The 22,711-nt window shown below is 41.1% G+C and overlaps 1 protein-coding gene and 1 pseudogene across 1 annotated transcript in view; one reads left to right on the top strand and one right to left on the bottom strand.

Annotated features, from left to right (window-relative positions):
* CACNG3 (calcium voltage-gated channel auxiliary subunit gamma 3) overlaps positions 1-13,176 on the top strand; it is a 52,939-nt gene extending 39,763 nt beyond the window's left edge. Inside the window, exons 2-4 of the mRNA XM_075285620.1 lie at positions 1,814-1,897; positions 10,904-11,044; positions 12,199-13,176. Coding sequence (XP_075141721.1) covers positions 1,814-1,897; positions 10,904-11,044; positions 12,199-12,716 — 743 coding nt within the window. The 3' untranslated portion in view covers positions 12,717-13,176. The remainder of the gene's footprint in view (positions 1-1,813; positions 1,898-10,903; positions 11,045-12,198) is intronic.
* Positions 13,177-15,600: 2,424 nt separating this feature from the next.
* LOC142217749 (U2 spliceosomal RNA) lies at positions 15,601-15,720 on the bottom strand (annotated as a pseudogene).
* Positions 15,721-22,711: the final 6,991 nt, after the last annotated feature.

Genomic DNA, 22,711 nt, shown 5'->3' with positions numbered 1-22,711 from the left:
TGTGTGTAGGGGCCACTATGGGACATTATACTGTGTGTAGGGGCCACTATGGGACATTATACTGTGTGTAGGGGCCACTATGGGGCATTATACTGTGTGTAGGGGACACTATGGGACATTATACTGTGTACAGGGGTTACTATGGGACATAATAGTGTGTGCAGGGGCCACTATGGGACATAATACTGTGTGTAGGGGCCACTATGGGACATAATACTGTGTGCAGGGGCCACTATGGGACATAATACTGTGTGTGTAGGGGCCACTATGGGGCATTATACTGTGTGGAGGGGCCACTATGGGACATTATACTGTGTGTAGGGGCCACTATGGGACATTATACTGTGTGTAGGGGCCACTATGGGACATTATACTGTGTGTAGGGGCCACTATGGGGCATTATACTGTGTGTAGGGGCCACTATGGGACATTATACTGTGTGTAGGGGCCACTATGGGACATTATACTGTGTGTAGGGGCCACTATGGGGTATAATACTGTGTGCAGGGGCCACTATGGGACATAATACTGTGTGTAGGGGCCACTATGGGACATTATACTGTGTGTAAGGGCCACTATAGGACATTATACTGTGTGTAGGGGCCACTATGGGACATTATACTGTGTGTAGGGGCCACTATGGGACATTATACTGTGTGTAGGGGCCACTATGGGGCATTATACTGTGTGGAGGGGCCACTATGGGACATTATACTGTGTGTAGGGGCCACTATGGGACATTATACTGTGTGTAGGGGCCACTATGGGACATTATACTGTGTGTAGGGGCCACTATGGGGCATTATACTGTGTGTAGGGGACACTATGGGACATTATACTGTGTGTAGGGGCCACTATGGGACATTATACTGTGTGTAGGGGCCACTATAGGACATTATACTGTGTGTAGGGGCCACTATGGGACATTATACTGTGTGTAGGGGCCACTATGGGACATTATACTGTGTGTAGGGGCCACTATGGGGCATTATATTGTGTGTAGGGGACACTATGGGACATTATACTGTGTGTAGGGGCCACTATGGGACATTATACTGTGTGTAGGGGCCACTATGGGACATTATACTGTGTGTAGGGGCCACTATAGGACATTATACTGTGTGTTGGGCCACTATGGGACATTATACTGTGTGAAGAGGCCACTATGGGACATTATACTATGTGTAGGGGCCACTATGGGGCATTATACTGTGTAGAGAGGCCACTATGGGACATTATACTATGTGTAGGGGCCACTATGGGACATTATGCTGTGAGTAAATGGGTGTATATATATCGTGTGGGGGTCAGGATATGTGGCCCAGTCTTTGCTAGTTATTGGGTAAAAATCTCATACACCTTACATGGTTGGCAAGGCCTGAAAAAATTCAGGCATAGGGTGGTTCAGCCAACCTTAGTCTAATGTGTATGGTCACAATAAGATGTTCTCCTGCTCTAGAAAGTAGACGAGGGCGTCCCCAGATCACTTTGCCACTGACCCTGAAGATTTTGTGGACCTGAGACATAAATGATGTATCTTACATGGTGGTTGAGGAGCTTTATGCTTCCAGTCTCAGTATTGGGTAGATGAAGGCTTCGGAGCCTCCTCAGATATATTTCTACTTCTTTACTTCTTTGGTAGGACATGAAGTTGTCACTTGAGTATAAAGGGTTAAGTAGAAGATGACGTCTGTTTTGTGTTTCTCCATGTTAATGCCTTGCAGGACCCTTCATCTCTGAAGACAGAGTTTTAAGTCCCAATATTTTTGGCACAGTGGCTGCTTTTGTGTAACTAGTTATCTCTCTCCCGCAGGAGCCTTCAGAGGAATGTGCAAGAAAATTGATCATTTTCCGGAGGACGCAGATTATGAGCAGGACACGGCGGAGTATTTACTGCGTAAGGACTTTACTTTGAGTGTTCACCCTGTCTGCTCCTCAACCTCAATACAAGGCGGCCCAGGCTATTCACGGTCAACTAATACATCTTCAGCAATTTCTCTTCTGACAGAACAGGGGGAGAGAATGGAAGAAGGTGGTGGAGGGCAATGCCAGTCCCAAACATGTGGACAGAATTGCAAGGAGAACTGGGCTTTGTATCCAGAGAGCCCAAAGGAAAAGTCAGTCATATATTTGTGCATTGGAGAAATTAGTAAAGATGGAGGAGGATGGACCGGAGGGGAGGACACAGCGTAGATACAGGAGCCATCTGAATGTAAAGATTATGTCCCCAAAATCCAGCACTGGAATCACAAATAATATATAACCCCCCTCCAGAACAGCCTAAAATAAATACAGAGCCCAGACCGGACCCTCTAAATATATACAGACTTCAGACCGGACCTGTCACGGAGCGAAGGTATACGTCTTCCTCCGGAAGGTCTTTTGAATCAACACGGACGCAAGAGGTCGGGAGACAACAGCAATTTATTGTAATCCACAAAGTTAGTAGCCGGCGGCGGTCACATCAACCGTAATAACAATAAGTCCACAGAAGTCACAATCCAATGATAGCTTTGGCTCCTTGGTCCTGTAACTAAATCCTGGCTCTCTGCAGAGCTGTGCACAGGCCGGCTAACACATACTAACTGCTAGCTACATCTATATACTAAGACTGTTACACCTATATCTGTGGGGGGAAGGGCTGAGTCACAGATCCTTCCCCCCTCACCTATACCAAGGAGAGCAGACTCCCTGTCTACTATGGACAATGCACCATCCAACATCTTCTTGGAGACACTGATCAGATTATCTCCACCCATTGTCCTCACTAGTTAGAGGTATTTGCATACAATGTGCTAACACACTAGACCCCAATCAGCCAACTACACACTGATGTATATAACAGGTTAGAGAATACATTCCACATGAAATATATATTACACATTGCCTATAGTATAGACTCTAACCATCCCGTGACAACCCCTCCCCCTCTCAGAACATGTGCATGACACAATTGGCCTACACAGGTAAATTGGGGAATGCACATCAGTCTCTATAGCTCATATGTCCTCCTGCCGGGATAACCCATCCGTGTTCTGGTGTTGGTTCCCTCGGCGGTACTGAATGGTAAAGTTGTAGGGTTGAAGGGCTGGCATCTGGCAGAAAATCCGGTGGATCCATGTTGGCTTCTCCCTGAGCTTGGCTTCGGGTCACTGCTCCCACAAAGTGGCACTGTAGATTTCCAACATCGTTGCCTAACAGAACATCGGCCGGCAGCCCGCTCATCACACCAATTGTGCATCGTTTTGGTCCATAACCATAGTCGAGTTCCACGGTAGCTTTAGGAATACGTCTTTGAGTACCCCCTGCCAACTTGATAGAAATGCCAGGGCCCTCCTCTAGGGCCTCGGGTCGCACAACTCGGGGGTCCGCTACCGTTAGGAAAGCTCCCGAGTCCCGGAATCCAACAACTGTTCGGCCATCCAGTAGGACCTCCTGCAAGTGCTTCCGCTGAAGGTTTGCGGGATGTGTGGCGGAAGGCTGAATCCCATAGACCCCTGGAGGTGGAACAGATGGGTCATTCATGGAGTCATCTGGAAATGGGGCTAAACTTTCAGTCCTAGGGGTGGTTCCCAGGTAGTGAATAGGCCGGGATGCCACGGTGGCCCGTGCCCCCATGTTAACAGGGCAACTAGCTTGCAAATGTCCAGGCCGCCCGCACCCAAAACATCTGCGCTCTAGCATTCTTCCAGTGGGTCGTTGTCTAGGGACAGGGTTGTTCATAGCTGGAGGCCGATGGGCTGGGGAAGGGGTAGAGGGGGAATTGTAATCCTGAGGCCGGGCACGAAAGGTGGGTGGCTGGCTGAAGGGTGTCTGGGGGATTGTGGTAGTTTTCCGCTCCTCTGCAAACAACCTCTTCCACTGCGGCTTGATGGTCAGGCCCTCATCTGCAAGAGAAGCAGCTTGCTCCACTGTGGCTGGGTTCCGTTCCAGCACCCACTCACGGATCTCAGCGGGGCACTGGGAAAAGAACTGTTCCTTAAGTATGACTTGGAGGACCTTATCGACTGTGACAGCCTCCTCTCCTTCTAGCCAGCGCTTGCATGCTTGCTTCAACTTGTGGGCGAACATGTGGAAGGAGCTTCCCCCATTGTAAGACAAAGAGCGGAACTGAACTCGGTAGGTCTCTGGAGTGACTGCATAATACTTCTGCACCGCTCTTTTAATGGCCTCATAGTCCTGCTGATCACTAGGGTCCATGGCTCTGAGAGCTTCCGCAGCCCCATCTCGTAGGTGCCCCACCAGATACCGGACCCAATCCTTCTCTGGGACTTCCATCAGGTGGCACTGGTGTTCGAAGTCCTGAAAATATCCATCAACATCCCCAGCCGCTTCATCAAAGGTCTTGAAGTGTTTATGGGAGACATATGGTGGTTCTCTCACTGTTGGGCTGGGGGTCGACTTTTGATTATAATTCCTCATAGTTATCTCAGCCATTCGCATTTCATGCGCCATTCTTTCCTTTTCATGCGCCATTCTCTGTTCCTCCTTCTCCGTTTCCTGAGCCCTCTGTAATGCTCTACTCCTTTGCTCTGCAGTTGCTCCTAGCCCCAGCACTGCCAATTCCTCCTCATACAAAACAACCCATCTGCTCTTTTGGGTCTGTACCTGCCACTCCTGTATCTCTCCAGTCTCCTGGGGGCAGCCCTCCTCATGGTCGCTTTGCAGGGTCATCTCCTCCAGTGCCTCCATCAGTTGCTCTTTCGTTCTTCCCTGGTAACTCAGGTTTAGTTCCCGGGCCCTTACTTGTAGACTTGCCATAGTCCAGTTCCTGTATTCTGAGGTTGTGGCTCCATTAATCGCTGGGCTGCTGTAGTCCATCTCGCTGTCCGCTGTTGATCCCACTGCTGCCAACCAGTTGTCACGGAGCGAAGGTATACGTCTTCCTCCGGAAGGTCTTTTGAATCAACACGGACGCAAGAGGTCGGGAGACAACAGCAATTTATTGTAATCCACAAAGTTAGTAGCCGGCGGCGGTCACATCAACCGTAATAACAATAAGTCCACAGAAGTCACAATCCAATGATAGCTTTGGCTCCTTGGTCCTGTAACTAAATCCTGGCTCTCTGCAGAGCTGTGCACAGGCCGGCTAACACATACTAACTGCTAGCTACATCTATATACTAAGACTGTTACACCTATATCTGTGGGGGGAAGGGCTGAGTCACAGATCCTTCCCCCCTCACCTATACCAAGGAGAGCAGACTCCCTGTCTACTATGGACAATGCACCATCCAACATCTTCTTGGAGACACTGATCAGATTATCTCCACCCATTGTCCTCACTAGTTAGAGGTATTTGCATACAATGTGCTAACACACTAGACCCCAATCAGCCAACTACACACTGATGTATATAACAGGTTAGAGAATACATTCCACATGAAATATATATTACACATTGCCTATAGTATAGACTCTAACCATCCCGTGACAGGACCCTCTAAAGAAATACAGACCTCAGACCTGACCCTCTAAATAAATACAGAGCCCAGACCTGACCCTCTAAATAAATACAGAGCCCAGACCTGACCCTCTAAAGAAATACAGACCCCAGACCGGACCCTCTAAATAAATACAGACCCCAGACCAGACCCTCTAAAGAAATACAGACCCCAGACCTGACCCTCTAAATAAATACAGACCTCAGACTGGACCCTCTAAATAAATACAGACCCCAGACCGGACCCTCTAAAGAAACACAGACCCCAGACTAGACCCTCTAAAGAAATACAGAGCCCAGATCAGACCCTCTAAATATATTCAGATCCCAGACCAAAACTTCTAAATATATACACAGCCCAGACTAGACCCTCTAAACATATACAGACCACACACAAGACCCTCTAAAGAAATACAGACCACACAAAAGACCACAGATGAAACCCGGGACCAGACCCTCTAAATAAATGCAGACCACAGATGAGACCCTATAAACAGACAGAAACCACACACAGGACGCTCTAAAGAAATTCAGACCCCAAACTACACCCTCTAAACTAATACAGACCTCAGGCCAGACTCTCTAAAAGGAATGCAGACCCCAGACCAAACCTTCCACCTATACAGAGCCCAGTAAGGTGCACCATCTATACAGATTCAATCCAGACTGTTCAGACTAGACAGAGCAGACCCCCTATCTATACAAATCCCAGACCAGACTCTCATCAATAAGGACCCCAGATAAGACCCCCATCATTACAGACTTCAGATAAGACCCACATAACTACAGACCCCCATATCTACAGACCCCAGACCAGATCCTACATCAAAACAGACCCAATGTCAGACCACCCTCAATACAAACCCCAGAGCACAGCCTCTCCCTACTTATACAGACCCCAGACCACACCCAGGAGCTGAAGTAGATTTCAGGTAATACTGACACCAGTTTTCTAATATAACTAATATCTAATGTATTAAGCCTTAGCCACCCTATGATGAAATTTTTGGAAACTGAGAATAATTGAGATTGAAGAGGAGAATTGTGCCCCTTCTGGTGTAGGCGCCAGGTGTACAGTAGCAAGTCCATAGCTAAAGAGAACCTTTCACCTCCTCCATCTTCATTCTAACAGCATTCCCTCCATTGACTGACACAGTTGGATTTTTTTTCTCTAGCCCCACCATTCCTGAGCAATCACTGCAGTTAGTTTTGGTGCCTGATGTGCTAACTGGACTCCCTAATGTCCAATGGGTGGTATCTGAGTGGAGCAGGCAAAGGGGTGTGACTCTGTCTGATACGGTCCGCCTCCTCTGAGTCACGCCCCCTTGTCTGCCTAACACCACCCACTGGATGTTAGGGAGTCTAGTTAGCATATCAGGCACCAAAACTGAATGCAGTGATGGCCCAGGAACGGCGGGGGCTAGAGAAAACATTCCAACTGTGATGAAAAGTCTTCTTTAACCAAAGATTAAGATTCAGCGTGCTATGCTACCCTAGTATCTAAATACCCTTGCCAAGACAAATTGATCTGGTACCCATCCCCGCCCCCTCAGGTTAATTGTAGTATTACAGGAATTATGATCACATGACGTGATTAATATAGCAGAGAGGATGCCGCACATTAAAAGCTGTTGCTATTATGTTGAATTGACTACATTTCCATAAAACCAAGCAGAACAGACTAGTCGCGGCAGAGCTCAGCCACTCAGCGGTCAATAATCAGTGACATCTATGTCCATGTAGCTTGGCGGTCCTGAGCCAATCCCGTGCGCTCCTCTAGGTGCCCCGAGCTAGCTGGCTGATAGGAACAAGATGCTTGCTGGGATTCTGTATAAATAAAGATACTGTGTAACAAGTTTCTTGCAATCTGGATGCCCTGGGCATTTCTCGGCCTGGCTAGATAGCTTTTTATTTATTGAGAGACAGACGTCTATTTTTCTTTGTGTCTTTTTATACCCTGGGAACTTTGAACCTGTTCTCTCGCATTAGAGATAGCACAGAAGCAGATACACAATTGTTACAGTGGGAAGAAAAAGAAAAACCTGCAAAAACAGAGCGCCGGCAGGTAGCACAGTCACAGCTGGAAAACGTTAATCAAAGGGACGGGGCTCTTATCCGTGTCACCCAGGTGAAGAGACCAAATCTCAGGAGAAGCTTCTGGGCTGTAGATGAAATTGAAGGAACATGAAGAGCAATTAAAGGGCAATTACAGCAATGTCCTGTCTGTAATAATTAGTATCTAGATAGAGAGATAGATAGATAGATAGATAGATAGATAGATAGATAGATAGATAGATAGATAGGAGATAGATAGATAGATAGATAGATAGATAGATAGATAGATAGGAGATAGATAGATAGATAGATAGATAGATAAATAGATAGATAGGAGATAGATAGATAGATAGATAGATAGATAGATAGATAGATGATAGGAGATAGATAGATAGATAGCTAGATAGATAGATAGATATGAGATAGATAGAGAGAGAGATAGATAGATAGATAGATAGATAGGAGATAGATAGATAGATAGATAGATAGGCGATAGATAGATAGATAGATAGATAGATAGATAGATAGGAGATAGATAGAGAGATAGATAGATAGATGATAGATAGGAGATAGATAGATAGATAGATAGATAGATATGAGATAGATAGAGAGATAGATAGATAGATAGATAGATAGATAATAGATAGGAGATAGATAGATAGATAGATAGATAGATAGATAGATAGGAGATAGATAGATAGATAGATAGATAGATAGATAGATAGATAGATAGATAGATAGATGATAGGAGATAGATAGATAGATAGATAGATAATAGATAGGAGATAGATAGATAGATAGATAGATAGATAATAGATAGGAGATAGATAGATAGATAGATAGATAGATAATAGATAGGAGATAGATAGATAGATAGATAGATAGATATGAGATAGATAGAGAGATAGATAGATAGATAGATAGATAGATAGATAGATAGATAGATAGATGATAGATAGGAGATAGATAGATAGATGATAGATAGATAGATAGATAGATAGATAGATGATAGATAGATAGATAGATAGATAGATAGGAGATAGATAGATAGATAGATAGATAGATAGATAGGAGATAGATAGATAGATAGATAGATAGATAGATAGGAGATAGATAGATAGATAGATAGATAGATAGATACTGTAGATAGATAGATAGATAGATAGATAGATAGATAGATAGGAGATAGATAGATAGATAGATAGATAGATAGATAGATAATAGATAGGAGATAGATAGATAGATAGATAGATATGAGATAGATAGAGAGATAGATAGATAGATAGATAGATAGATGATAGATAGGAGATAGATAGATAGATGATAGATAGATAGATAGATGATAGATAGATAGATAGATAGGAGATAGATAGATAGATAGATAGATAGATAGATAGATAGATAGGAGATAGATAGATAGATAGATAGATAGATAGATAGATAGGAGATAGATAGATAGATAGATAGATAGATAGATAGATAGATAGATACTGTAGATAGATAGATAGATAGATAGATAGATAGATAGGAGATAGGAGATAGATAGATAGATAGATAGATAGATAGATAGATAGGAGATAGATAGATAGATAGATAGATAGGAGATAGATAGATAGATAGATAGATAGATAGATAGATAGATAGGAGATAGATAGATAGATAGATAGATAGATAGATAGATAGATAGGAGATAGATAGATAGATAGATAGATAGATAGATAGATAGGAGATAGATAGATAGATAGATAGATAGATAATAGATAGATAGATAGATAGATAGATAGATAGATAGATAGGAGATAGATAGAGAGATAGATAGATAGATGATAGATAGGAGATAGATAGATAGATAGATAGATAGATAGATAGATAGATATGAGATAGATAGAGAGATAGATAGATAGATAGATAGATAGATAGATAGATAATAGATAGGAGATAGATAGATAGATAGATAGATAGATAGGAGATAGATAGATAGATAGATAGATAGATAGATAGATAGATATGAGATAGAGAGATAGATAGATAGATAGATAGATAGATGATAGGAGATAGATAGATAGATAGATAGATAGATAGATAGATATGAGATAGAGAGATAGATAGATAGATAGATAGATAGATAGATAGATAGATGATAGGAGATAGATAGATATATAGATATGAGATAGATAGAGAGATAGATAGATAGATAGATAGATAGATAGATAGGAGATAGATAGATAGATAGATAGATAGATAGATAGATAGATAGATATGAGATAGATAGATAGATAGATAGGAGATAGATAGAGAGATAGATAGATAGGAGATAGATAGATAGATAGATAGATAGATAGATAGATAGGAGATAGATAGATAGATAGATAGATAGATAGATAGATAGATAGATAGGAGATAGATAGATAGATAGATAGATAGATAGATAGATAGGAGATAGATAGATAGATAGATAGATAGATAGATAGGAGATAGATAGATAGATAGATAGATAGGAGATAGATAGATAGATAGATAGATAGATAGATAGATAGATAGGAGATAGATAGATAGATAGGAGATAGATAGATAGATAGATAGATAGATAGATAGATAGATAGATAGATAGATACTGTAGATAGATAGATAGATAGATAGATAGATAGATAGATAGATAGATAGGAGATAGATAGATAGATAGATAGATAGATAGATAGATAGATAGATACTGTAGATAGATAGATAGATAGATAGATAGATAGATAGATAGATAGATAGATAGATAGATAGATACAGTAGATAGGAGATAGATAGATAGATAGATAGATAGATAGATAATAGATAGATAGATAGATAGGAGATAGATAGATAGATAGATAAATAGATAGATAGGAGATAGATAGATAGATAGATAGATAGATAGATGATAGATAGATAGATAGATAGATAGATAGAAGATAGATAGATAGATAAATAGATAGATAGATAAATAGGAGATAGATAGATAGATAGATTGATAGATAGATAGATAGGAGATAGATAGATAGATAGATAGATAGATAGATAGATAGAAGATAGATAGATAGATAGATAGATAGATAAATAGATAGATAGATAGAAGATAGATAGATAGATAGATAGATAGATAGATAAATAGATAGATAGATAGGAGATAGATAGATAGATAGATAGATAGATTGATAGATAGATAGATAGATAGATACAAAATGAACCGTCGCTATGTTTTTGGGTTAATAAAGTTCCCACACTTTTTTCTTCACCAGTGCTGCTTGATTTTTTTTATCGATAGATAGAAAATGAGACATAGAAAATATACAGATGTGACATTTTGTTATATTAGACGTTACTATGATATTTCCTGGCCTCCGCTATGTCTGACTACATGTCCTCTGTCTTCTTCAGGTGCAGTTCGGGCTTCCAGCATCTTTCCTATCCTCAGTGTCGGCCTTCTGTTTTTTGGGGGTCTGTGTGTCGCAGCCAGTGAGTTTTACAAAAATAAGCACAATGTCATTCTCAGCGCGGGGATCTTCTTTGTCTCTGCAGGTAAGTATACTCTCAGTAATCGGTGCTGATTGTTCTACAATTATTCATCTAGGATCTTTAAAGGGGTTATCCTGCTAAAATGGAAAAGGTGGGGTCCTCTTTACATCCCACACAGGCACTGGTTGGGCCAGAAGTGAAGCATCTCAGGTGACTGGCCTCAGGGGTCACATTTTGGGCACTGGTGACCCTATTAGCATAAGCCCAGTCACTGCACAGGATGAAACGGGGGACCTGACACCAGAACAGAGGACGGGGTTTTACCCCACCTCTTCCTCTATCCCAGGTTTCCAATTTGCCTGGAGATCCCCTTTATATGCAGATTTTGTTCTTAGGGGAAGTTCACGCTACCATTATTACAGATCATTGCTTTCACCTGTCATAGGATAAGAGCAACGGACATTAATGGAAGTAGAGCGACGGATACGGTATCCGTTCCCATAGACTATAATGTACACATGATGATGGCCGCTTTCTTCTGTCTTCATTGATTACTTTTGTAATGGAAAGGTCCCGCATGTGCTCCTTCCAGGTGTCCTGGTGTACAATGATTGACATGGATGATACCTTCGATGTCATCCACAGACCGCTCCAGCAGAGAACCGGCGCATGCGCAATTTGTGTATTTTACTTTTGGAGGGAAGAGACATCTTTGTTGTTCTGCCCATGTCCTGGTCACCGTCAAGGAGATGGCTGATGTCTCTAGAATTGAGATGGGGACTGGCGCATGTACAATGCCTCTAAATCTAGAAAACAGTAAAACTCACTGCGCATGCGCCGTCCTCTGCCGGCCATAGTAGACTGAACCGCACAGTTAAGATCCACTTTCTGAATCCTTTTGGATTTCTAATGACTAGGGTTGAGCCGATCTTGAGATTTCAGGATCGATTTTAAAATCCGATCATTTTCCAGCCAGTCCCGATCGCGTTCGTGAAATTTTGCTCCATCGCCGATCGGGATGCGATCTTTCCCGATCGCTCAACCCTAACTGTATATTATATATACAGTAGGGTTGAGCCGATCTTCAGGTTTCAAAATCCGATTTTCGATCATTTTTTAGCCGATCCCGATCGTGAAATTTGCTCGATCGCTGATCGGGATCCGATCTTTCCCGATCCCGATCACCCAACCCTACTAATGACTAATTTCTGTTTCAGGCCTGAGCAACATTATTGGAATTATTGTCTACATTTCTGCCAACGCCGGAGACCCTGGCCAGAGTGACTCCAAGAAGAGCAACTATTCTTATGGTTGGTCCTTTTATTTCGGGGCCCTGTCGTTCATTATTGCCGAAATGGTGGGAGTCTTAGCTGTACACATGTTTATCGAAAAGCATCGGCAAATAAGAGCCAAGTCCCATTCCGACCTCTTCAAGAAATCTGCCTTTACCCGGATACCAAGCTACCGTTATCGTTTCCGTAGGCGTTCCAGCTCCCGTTCTACAGAGCCTCGCTCTAGAGACCCTTCCCCTGTAGGTAAAAGTTTCAACCCCATTCCCACCAGCGATATCTCCCTCTACACGTTAACCGCCCGAGACCCTACCAAGATGACTGTTGGATCTTTACTGAATTCTGAGAGGGAGCATAACTTTCTTCAGGTTCACAACTCCATCCCTAAAGACTACAAGGAGTCCCTACACAACAATCCTTCCAACAGGCGCACTACACCCGTCTGAGGCCTGTGTTAAAGGGGAAACGTGACCTAAAAAAAAATTAAAAAAAATTAAATATGGTGGCAACTGGAGACAAGTCACAGCGCTGTTTACTCTTTACATGTTGTTTTAAGAAAACCACAAACCACAAAGTGGCGGGATGAAAAAAATTCCACAATCCGTGTCACTTCCTGCTTGGAATGTCACTTCCTGTACGGAATGTTACAACACTGCCGGAATCTAAGGAGCTTCTATGGTGCCCCATATGTTGTAACTGGGATATTGGGATGACTGCCTATGTTATATAAGTGTTTGTGTTTTAGAATGATGTAGGAACACTTTTTAAGAATTTATAGGTATGTTTTGAAGGTATCTTATACATATACCTGCTCTTTCGAAGGAGAAGTCAAGGGTCTTAAGGGCAACGCTTGGTCCTCAAGCCAACCACCCTCCAAGAAGGTTCAATGTATTAGATAGTTGTGCAAAATTTTTCCTAAATTGCTTCCTTTTTTTTTTTTCGAGAGGTGGAAATAGGACAATAACATCCTCCTAATGATTGTATAGCCAAATCTTTTGCGTTCTCGACGAGTGGCGGTGGATGACACCGCGTGAGAGAGTGTGTAGTGCCTGTCTAGAATATATTATTATGTATCTTAGAGGTACGGCAATACACATGACGCCAGAGTGAAGAATCTTACGATATGTAGCACGTTGGTGCTATCGATATTCAGATTTTCATTTATTTTCATAAACCAAAAAGAAAAAAAAAAAAAAAAAAAACAGAAAAAATATAAAACTGTGTCGAGAAATGTGATGCTAGGTAATCTCCCCCACGCAAAATTCGAGAGGGTTTTAAAAGCGCTGTTTTGACAAGTGTGGGGGTGGCGTGACGGGTATACTGTTGATGAAGACATGATGGGCCAATCAGAGAACGTAGACTGTGCATCAACAATTTTTGCGAAGGTCTCCAGACAGAAGTTTTTTTTTTTCGACTGGAACACATGACAGAATGAAATTGAGACTTTGTTGGGGATTTGTACAAGTTCCTTGGATATTAGCAATTGTGAGGATTAACAAAGTCGATGTATACAAGGTCAAGGAAGGACTTCACGTTGCGAGCGGTGGCTCTTAAGGATCGTCTATGTCAGACTTGGAACGTTTATCCATTTCCATGGAAATTCCGCAGCAGATCTTCGGTACATACTGAACAGCGATGAGTGGGAGAGATTCCTGGTTGGTCTCCAAGTCAACATTCCAATATTTTTTGGTTATATAACTAATTATAATAAATAATAGCAAACATTCTGGCCTGATTATTTGGTTTACTGTGCCCAGGGGAAGCAGATGTGGGCGCCATTTTGTAGCCTACACTAATATTTACAGTATCTGGAATCTATGCATTGTGGTTTCAAAGGGTTTATTGATACAATAGGTCTTCCATGGCTGACTGATGGAGATACTTTGTCCTGTGGCAAAAAGAGACCCATTTAGAAAAAGACCAACAAGCCACTGGCATTCCTGTCCTTGGCACAATGGCATATCCGTATGAGCGGCTTACCCTGGCTTGACCCATTCAAGAGGGAACAATTATACTTTGTGGGCCACATGGAGGAGGCCATTATGCCATGCAAATATTTATACTGTAGGGGGCCACAAAGAGGGAGCTATTATATTGTGGGGGCCATTATACATTGGGGGTCACAAGGAGGAAGCCATTATTCTGTGGGGGCCATTATATATCGAGGACCATAGTGTTGGAACAGGGAAGGTCACTAGGAAGTGGTCATTATATAGTGGAAACCATACTGTTGGGACCATTATATTATTGTGGGAAACACAAAGAGGGGCATTATGTTGTGGAGGTCACAAGGAGGAGGTCATTATATAGTGGGGCCATACTGTTGGAACCATAGTACAGTGGAGGTCTCAAGGAGGTCCTCATTATATAGTGGGGACCAAATTGTTGGGACCATTATTCTGTTGGAGTTAACAAGGAGGAGGACATTATATAATGGGGACTATTCTGTTAGAAACATAATAATGTGGAGGCCACAGGGAGAAGGCCATTATATAGTGGGGACCAAACTATTGGGACCACTATACTGGTGGGACCCACACAAAAGGGGAATTTATACTGTGGGGGTCACAAGGAGGGGGACATTATACTATGTAGACCATTACACTATTGGGTGCCACAATGATGGGAATATTATGCAGCCACTGTTTGTAGTGGTGTCGGGGATTGGACTTCCACCAATGTGATATTGATAACTTATCCTAAGGATAGACCATCAATATAAAAGTTACAGGAAACTCCTTTTTTTTGTTTTTTGAAGGCCTCTACACTGTGCCATCATCACACCCAGTGCACGAAAAAAGTGGGTTGCCACTAAAAAAAATGTGCGTCGGATGCGTCTGCTATAGAAACCCGTCTTGAAAGACACCATACTCCCGACAATCCAAGACTACTGGACCAAAAGGTACCAAGTAGCCAAGGGTTACAAAGGCCAATCCGCCAGAGCAGAAAGACCAACACTGCTCAGTTTCCCCTCGGGCTGCCACCACCAAGGGCACTTCTAGAGCCTGTCCTGAGTCTGGATTCCTCCTGGGCTGCCCCCACCTGGAGTACTTCCAGAACCTAAGACTGTGTCCACCTCCACAGAAGCAGAGGTGAACCTGCTAGTCAGAGAGGGGGGAACCTAGTGGCCACACCACCCTACTCCTAGGGTGACAAAACGTGACCTTGATCCTCAGGGGTCGTCAATCCCTGGTGGTTTCGCTGCCAGCTTCCATGGTCTTTATTGGTTCCCTACGGCGGGGCGCCTATCTCCCACTGGCAGAACCAATTACTAGCCGTTTCTGCTGACAGGTACTCCACAAGTGGTTCTCTTATTCCCATCTCCACAGCTTTCGGTCTGCTTCCGCCATTAGCCTCGCACTCAGGCCCTATGGACAGAAAGGACGTACTAACTGCTTCTGATAAGAACAGATACTACACTTGATCTTAGCCAAAAGGCCGAGAAGCGACCCGTTACAGGAATCTCCTTATTCTGCCATGCATCCCTCAGGCTCCTGTGATGTAAATCCTCTCCCATTTATAGAGTCTAAATTTGTCCCAAAGGCTCCTGGCTCTTGAAGACGTCTTTCCTGCACTTCCTGCTATGTAGAGTACTGGGGATCAGCTGCCAATCCCTCTTTGTGCGCCATAACAATGGTGTGATTTTGATTTATCACTGACATTGTTGTTCAGTCCCGGCTTTGTTTGCTGATGAAAGCTGTAGGATTTGTGTGTGCGCCTCATGATCAGCGCCGTTTTCATCGCACACACTTAGTTCGGGAATGTTTTTGGGGAGGGGGGGCAGCTGTTTATCTCTCCTTCCTACTCATAAGATTTCTCTCAAACAATCTTTTGTAAACATCGGCTCAGCGGAGATCTTCCTCCTGGTCCTTGTTAATTTCTGTGGGCTACTGGAGTCTAACACCAGTCATTTACTGGGATTATACAACTATTTTATTCTCTAAATGACATTTAAGCTGAAAATGTTTTATATCAATATATCAAAGAATTCTGGATTATGGACTGTATTAAAGCGGGAACACCTGCACTGCTGCCAATTATACTGAAACGGGTTCTCCATGCTTATAACTACTATAATACTAGACCCTATATACAAGAATATACCTACTATAACACTACCCCTATGTACAAGAATATAACTACTATAATACTGCTCCTATATACAAGAATATAACTACTATAATACTGCCCCCTATGTACAAGAATATAACTACTATAATACTACTCCTATGTACAAGAATATATCTACTATAATACTACCTCCTATGTACAAGAATATAACTACTATAATACTACCTCCTATGTACAAGAATATAACTACTATAATACTACTCCTATGTACAAGAATATAACTACTATAATACTACCTCCTATGTACAAGAATATAACTACTATAATACTACCTCCTATGTACAAGAATATAACTACTATAATACTACCTCCTATGTACAAGAATATAACTACTATAATACTACCTCCTATGTACAAGAATATAACTACTATAATACTACTCCTATGTACAAGAATATATCTACTATAATACTACCTCCTATGTACAAGAATATAACTACTATAATACTACCTCCTATGTACAAGAATATAACTACTATAATACTAGTCCTATGTACAAGAATATAACTACTATAATACTGCTCCTATGTACAAGAATATAACTACTATAATACTGCTCTTATATACAAGAATATAACTACTATAATACTGCCCCCTATGTACAAGAATATAACTACTATAATACTACTCCTATGTACAAGAATATATCTACTATAATACTGCTCCTATGTACAAGAATATAACTACTATAATACTGCCCCCTATGTACAAGAATATAACTACTATAATACTACTCCTATGTACAAGAATATAACTACTATAATACTGCTCCTATGTACAAGAATATAACTACTATAATACTACTCCTATGTACAAGAATATAACTACTATAATACTACTCCTATGTACAAGAATATAACTACTATAATACTAGTCCTATGTACAAGAATATAACTACTATAATACTGCTCCTATGTACAAGAATATAACTACTATAATACTGCTCTTATATACAAGAATATAACTACTATAATACTGCTCCTATGTACAAGAATATAACTACTATAATACTGCCTCCTATGTACAAGAATATAACTACTATAATACTACTCCTATGTACAAGAATATAACTACTATAATACTACTCCTATGTACAAGAATATAACTACTATAATACTAGTCCTATGTACAAGAATATAACTACTATAATACTGCTCCTATGTACAAGAATATAACTACTATAATACTGCTCTTATATACAAGAATATAACTACTATAATACTGCTCCTATGTACAAGAATATAACTACTATAATACTGCCCCCTATGTACAAGAATATAACTACTATAATACTACTCCTATGTACAAGAATATATCTACTATAATACTGCTCCTATGTACAAGAATATAACTACTATAATACTGCCCCCTATGTACAAGAATATAACTACTATAATACTACTCCTATGTACAAGAATATAACTACTATAATACTGCTCCTATATACAAGAATATAACTACTATAATACTGCCCCCTATGTACAAGAATATAACTACTATAATACTACTCCTATGTACAAGAATATAACTACTATAATACTACTCCTATGTACAAGAATATAACTACTATAATACTGCCCCCTATGTACAAGAATATAACTACTATAATACTACTCCTATGTACAAGAATATATCTACTATAATACTGCTCCTATGTACAAGAATATAACTACTATAATACTGCCCCCTATGTACAAGAATATAACTACTATAATACTACTCCTATGTACAAGAATATAACTACTATAATACTGCTCCTATATACAAGAATATAACTACTATAATACTGCCCCCTATGTACAAGAATATATCTACTATAATACTGCTCCTATGTACAAGAATATAACTACTATAATACTGCCCCCTATGTACAAGAATATAACTACTATAATACTACTCCTATGTACAAGAATATAACTACTATAATACTGCTCCTATATACAAGAATATAACTACTATAATACTGCCCCCTATGTACAAGAATATAACTACTATAATACTACTCCTATGTACAAGAATATAACTACTATAATACTACTCCTATGTACAAGAATATAACTACTATAATACTGCTCCTATGTACAAGAATATAACTACTATAATACTACCTCCTATGTACAAGAATATAACTACTATAAGGGTGAATTCACACTGAGTAAACGCTAGCTTATTCTGAACGTAAAACACGTTCAGAATAAGCGGCGTCTAAAGCAGCTCCATTCATTTCTATGGGAGCGGGGATACGAGCGCTCCCCATAGAAATGAATGGGCTGCTTCTTTCACTCCGTGCAGTCCCATTGAAGTGAATGGGGAGTGCCGGCGTATACGGCAAGCTCTGCTCATGCCGGAGCGTACACGCCGGCACTCCCCATTCACTTCAATGGGACTGCACGGAGTGAAAGAAGCAGCCCATTCATTTCTATGGGGAGCGCTCGTATCCCCGCTCCCATAGAAATGAATGGAGCTGCTTTAGACGCCGCTTATTCTGAACGTGTTTTACGTTCAGAATAAGCTAGCGTTTACTCAGTGTGAATGCACCCTAATACTGCTCCTATGTACAAGAATATAACTACTATAATACTGCCCCTATGTACAAGAATATAACAACTATAATACTACCTCCTATGTACAAGAATATAACTACTATAATACTACTCCTATGTACAAGAATATAACTACTATAATACTGCCTCCTATGTACAAGAATATAACTACTATAATACTGCCTCCTATGTACAAGAATATAACTACTATAATACTGCCCCTATGTACAAGAATATAACTACTATAATACTGCTCCTATGTACAAGAATATAACTACTATAATACTGCTCCTATGTACAAGAATATAACTACTATAATACTACTCCTATGTACAAGAATATAACTACTATAATACTGCTCCTATATACAAGAATATAACTACTATAATACTACTCCTATGTACAAGAATATAACTACTATAATACTGCCCCTATGTACAAGAATATAACTACTATAATACTACTCCTATGTACAAGAATATAACTACTATAATACTGCCTCCTATGTACAAGAATATAACTACTATAATACTGCCCCTATGTACAAGAATATAACTACTATAATACTGCTCCTATGTACAAGAATATATCTACTATAATACTGCCCCAATGTACAAGAATATAACTACTATAATACTACTCCTATGTACAAGAATATAACTACTATAATACTGCCCCTATGTACAAGAATATAACTACTATAATACTACTCCTATGTACAAGAATATAACTACTATAATACTGCCTCCTATGTACAAGAATATAACTACTATAATACTGCCCCTATGTACAAGAATATAACTACTATAATACTGCTCCTATGTACAAGAATATATCTACTATAATACTGCCCCAATGTACAAGAATATAACTACTATAATACTACTCCTATGTACAAGAATATAACTACTATAATACTGCTCCTATGTACAAGAATATAACTACTATAATACTGTCCCCTATGTACTATAATACTGAGCTTTCATGTCCTCCCCCAATATAACCAGTGCTGTAGTTGGAGCTCCCCAGTATTTTGGGTGACTTGGTATATTTTGGGCTCGGCTGCTTGTCTCTGTAGCTTCCATTTTGGCGGAGTCCTCCATAGATGACAATGCGGCAATAACCCGCTCCCTGGTTTCCAGCTGCTGTGATTAGAAAGGAAATCTACACTGACGAGAGACATTCACAGTCTTGTTTCCCACCGCCAATATGAGGAGCAGCCAAGATCCTGAAACCCGCAGTAATAACAGGAACTCATCAGGAGATGTTCAGAGAGGAAGCCGCGCTCGTCGCCATTCACACACATAAATGCATCATTTGCCTCTTACAAAAACAAGGAGATTTTTCCCTCTTCCCCCCTCGGCTCTGTGTTTGGTTCGGCGGCTCGCAGATCTCTTGTGAATCCTATTATTCTGTGCAGCACCTTGATCCTTCCTTCCCTGCTAGGAGAGCATCGGCTCAGGTCAATGTATAAAAGCATCAAAGGATGGAAATGTCTTCAGAATCGGCAGCGGATAATGATGCGGCGTTTGGTTTTCTAGTTTATACATATTTTTTATTTTGCGCTTTCACAATATGCGGCGAGTGGCCATTTTTTTAAAGGGGTCAAATAAGCAGCACCAGGGGAGCCACATAAAGCACCAATTTACTGCATACGGTGCTGAGATACATGGTACACGTATTACACCGCCAATACAGTGCTAGGATACATAATACACGTATCACACTGCCAATACAGTGCTGAGATACATAGTACACGTATTACACCGCCAATACAGTGCTGGGATACATAGTACACGTATTACACCGCCAATACAGTGCTGAGATACATAGTACACGTATTACACCGCCAATACAGTGCTGGGATACATAGTACACGTATTACACCGCCAATACAGTGCTGGGATACATAGTACACGTATTACACCGCCAATACAGTGCTGGGATACATAGTACATGTATTACACTGCTAATACAGTGCTGAGATACATAGTACACGTATTACACCGCAAATACAGTGCTGAGATACATAGTACACGTCTTACACCGCCAATACAGTGCTGGGATACATAGTACACATATTACACCGCCAATACAGTGCTGAGATACATAGTACACGTCTTACACCGCCAATACAGTGCTGGGATACATAGTACACATATTACACCGCCAATACAGTGCTGAGATACATAGTACACGTATTACACTGCCAATACAGTGCTGAGATACATAGTACACGTATTACACCGCCAATACAGTGCTGAGATACATAGTACACATATTACACCACCAATACAGTGCTGAGATATATAGCACACGTATTACACCGCCAATACAGTGCTAGGATACATAATACACGTATCACACTGCCAATACAGTGCTGAGATACATAGTACACGTATTACACCGCCAATACAGTGCTGGGATACATAATACATGTATTACACCGCCAATACAGTGCTGGGATACATAATACATGTATTACATCGCCAATACAGTGCTGAGATACATAGTACACGTATTACACCGCCAATACAGTGCTGGGATACATAGTACACGTATTACACCGCCAATACAGTGCTGGGATACATAGTACACGTATTACACCGCCAATACAGTGCTGAGATACATAGTACACGTATTACACCGCCAATACAGTGCTGAGATACATAGTACACGTATTACACCGCCAATACAGTGCTGAGATACATAGTACACGTATTACACCGCCAATACAGTGCTGGGATACATAGTACACGTATTACACCGCCAATACAGTGCTGGGATACATAGTACATGTATTACACCACCAATACAGTGCTGAGATACATAGTACACGTATTACACCACCAATACAGTGCTGAGACACATAGTACACGTATTACACCGCCAATACAGTGCTGGGATACATAGTACACGTATTACACCGCCAATACAGTGCTGGGATACATAGTACACGTATTACACCGCCAATACAGTGCTGGGATACATAGTACACGTATTACACCGCCAATACAGTGCTGAGATACATAGTACACGTATTACACCACCAATGCAGTGCTGAGATACATAGTACACGTATTACACCGCCAATACAGTGCTGGGATACATAGTACACGTATTACACCGCCAATACAGTGCTGGGATACATAGTACACGTATTACACCGCCAATACAGTGCTGGGATACATAGTACACGTATTACACCGCCAATACAGTGCTGAGATACATAGTACACGTATTACACCACCAATGCAGTGCTGAGATACATAGTACACGTATTACACCGCCAATACAGTGCTGGGATACATAGTACACGTATTACACCGCCAATACAGTGCTGGGATACATAGTACACGTATTACACCGCCAATACAGTGCTGAGATACATAGGATACGTACCACACCGCCAATACAGTGCTGAGATACATAGGAGATGTACCACACCGCCAATACAGTGCTGGGATACATAGTACACGTATTACACCGCCAATACAGTGCTGAGATACATAGTACACATATTACACCGCCAATACAGTGCTGGGATACATAGTACACGTATTACACCGCCAATACAGTGCTGGGATACATAGTACACGTATTACACCGCCAATACAGTGCTGGGATACATATTACACGTATTACACCGCCAATACAGTGCTGGGATACATAGTACACGTATTACACCGCCAATACAGTGCTGGGATACATAGTACACGTATTACACCTCCAATACAGTGCTGAGATACATAGTACACGTATTACAC

The sequence above is a fragment of the Leptodactylus fuscus genome, chromosome 8, assembly GCF_031893055.1.
Source record: "Leptodactylus fuscus isolate aLepFus1 chromosome 8, aLepFus1.hap2, whole genome shotgun sequence".
NCBI lineage: Eukaryota > Metazoa > Chordata > Amphibia > Anura > Leptodactylidae > Leptodactylus > Leptodactylus fuscus.
This window is presented reverse-complemented; position numbering and strand designations above follow the sequence as displayed.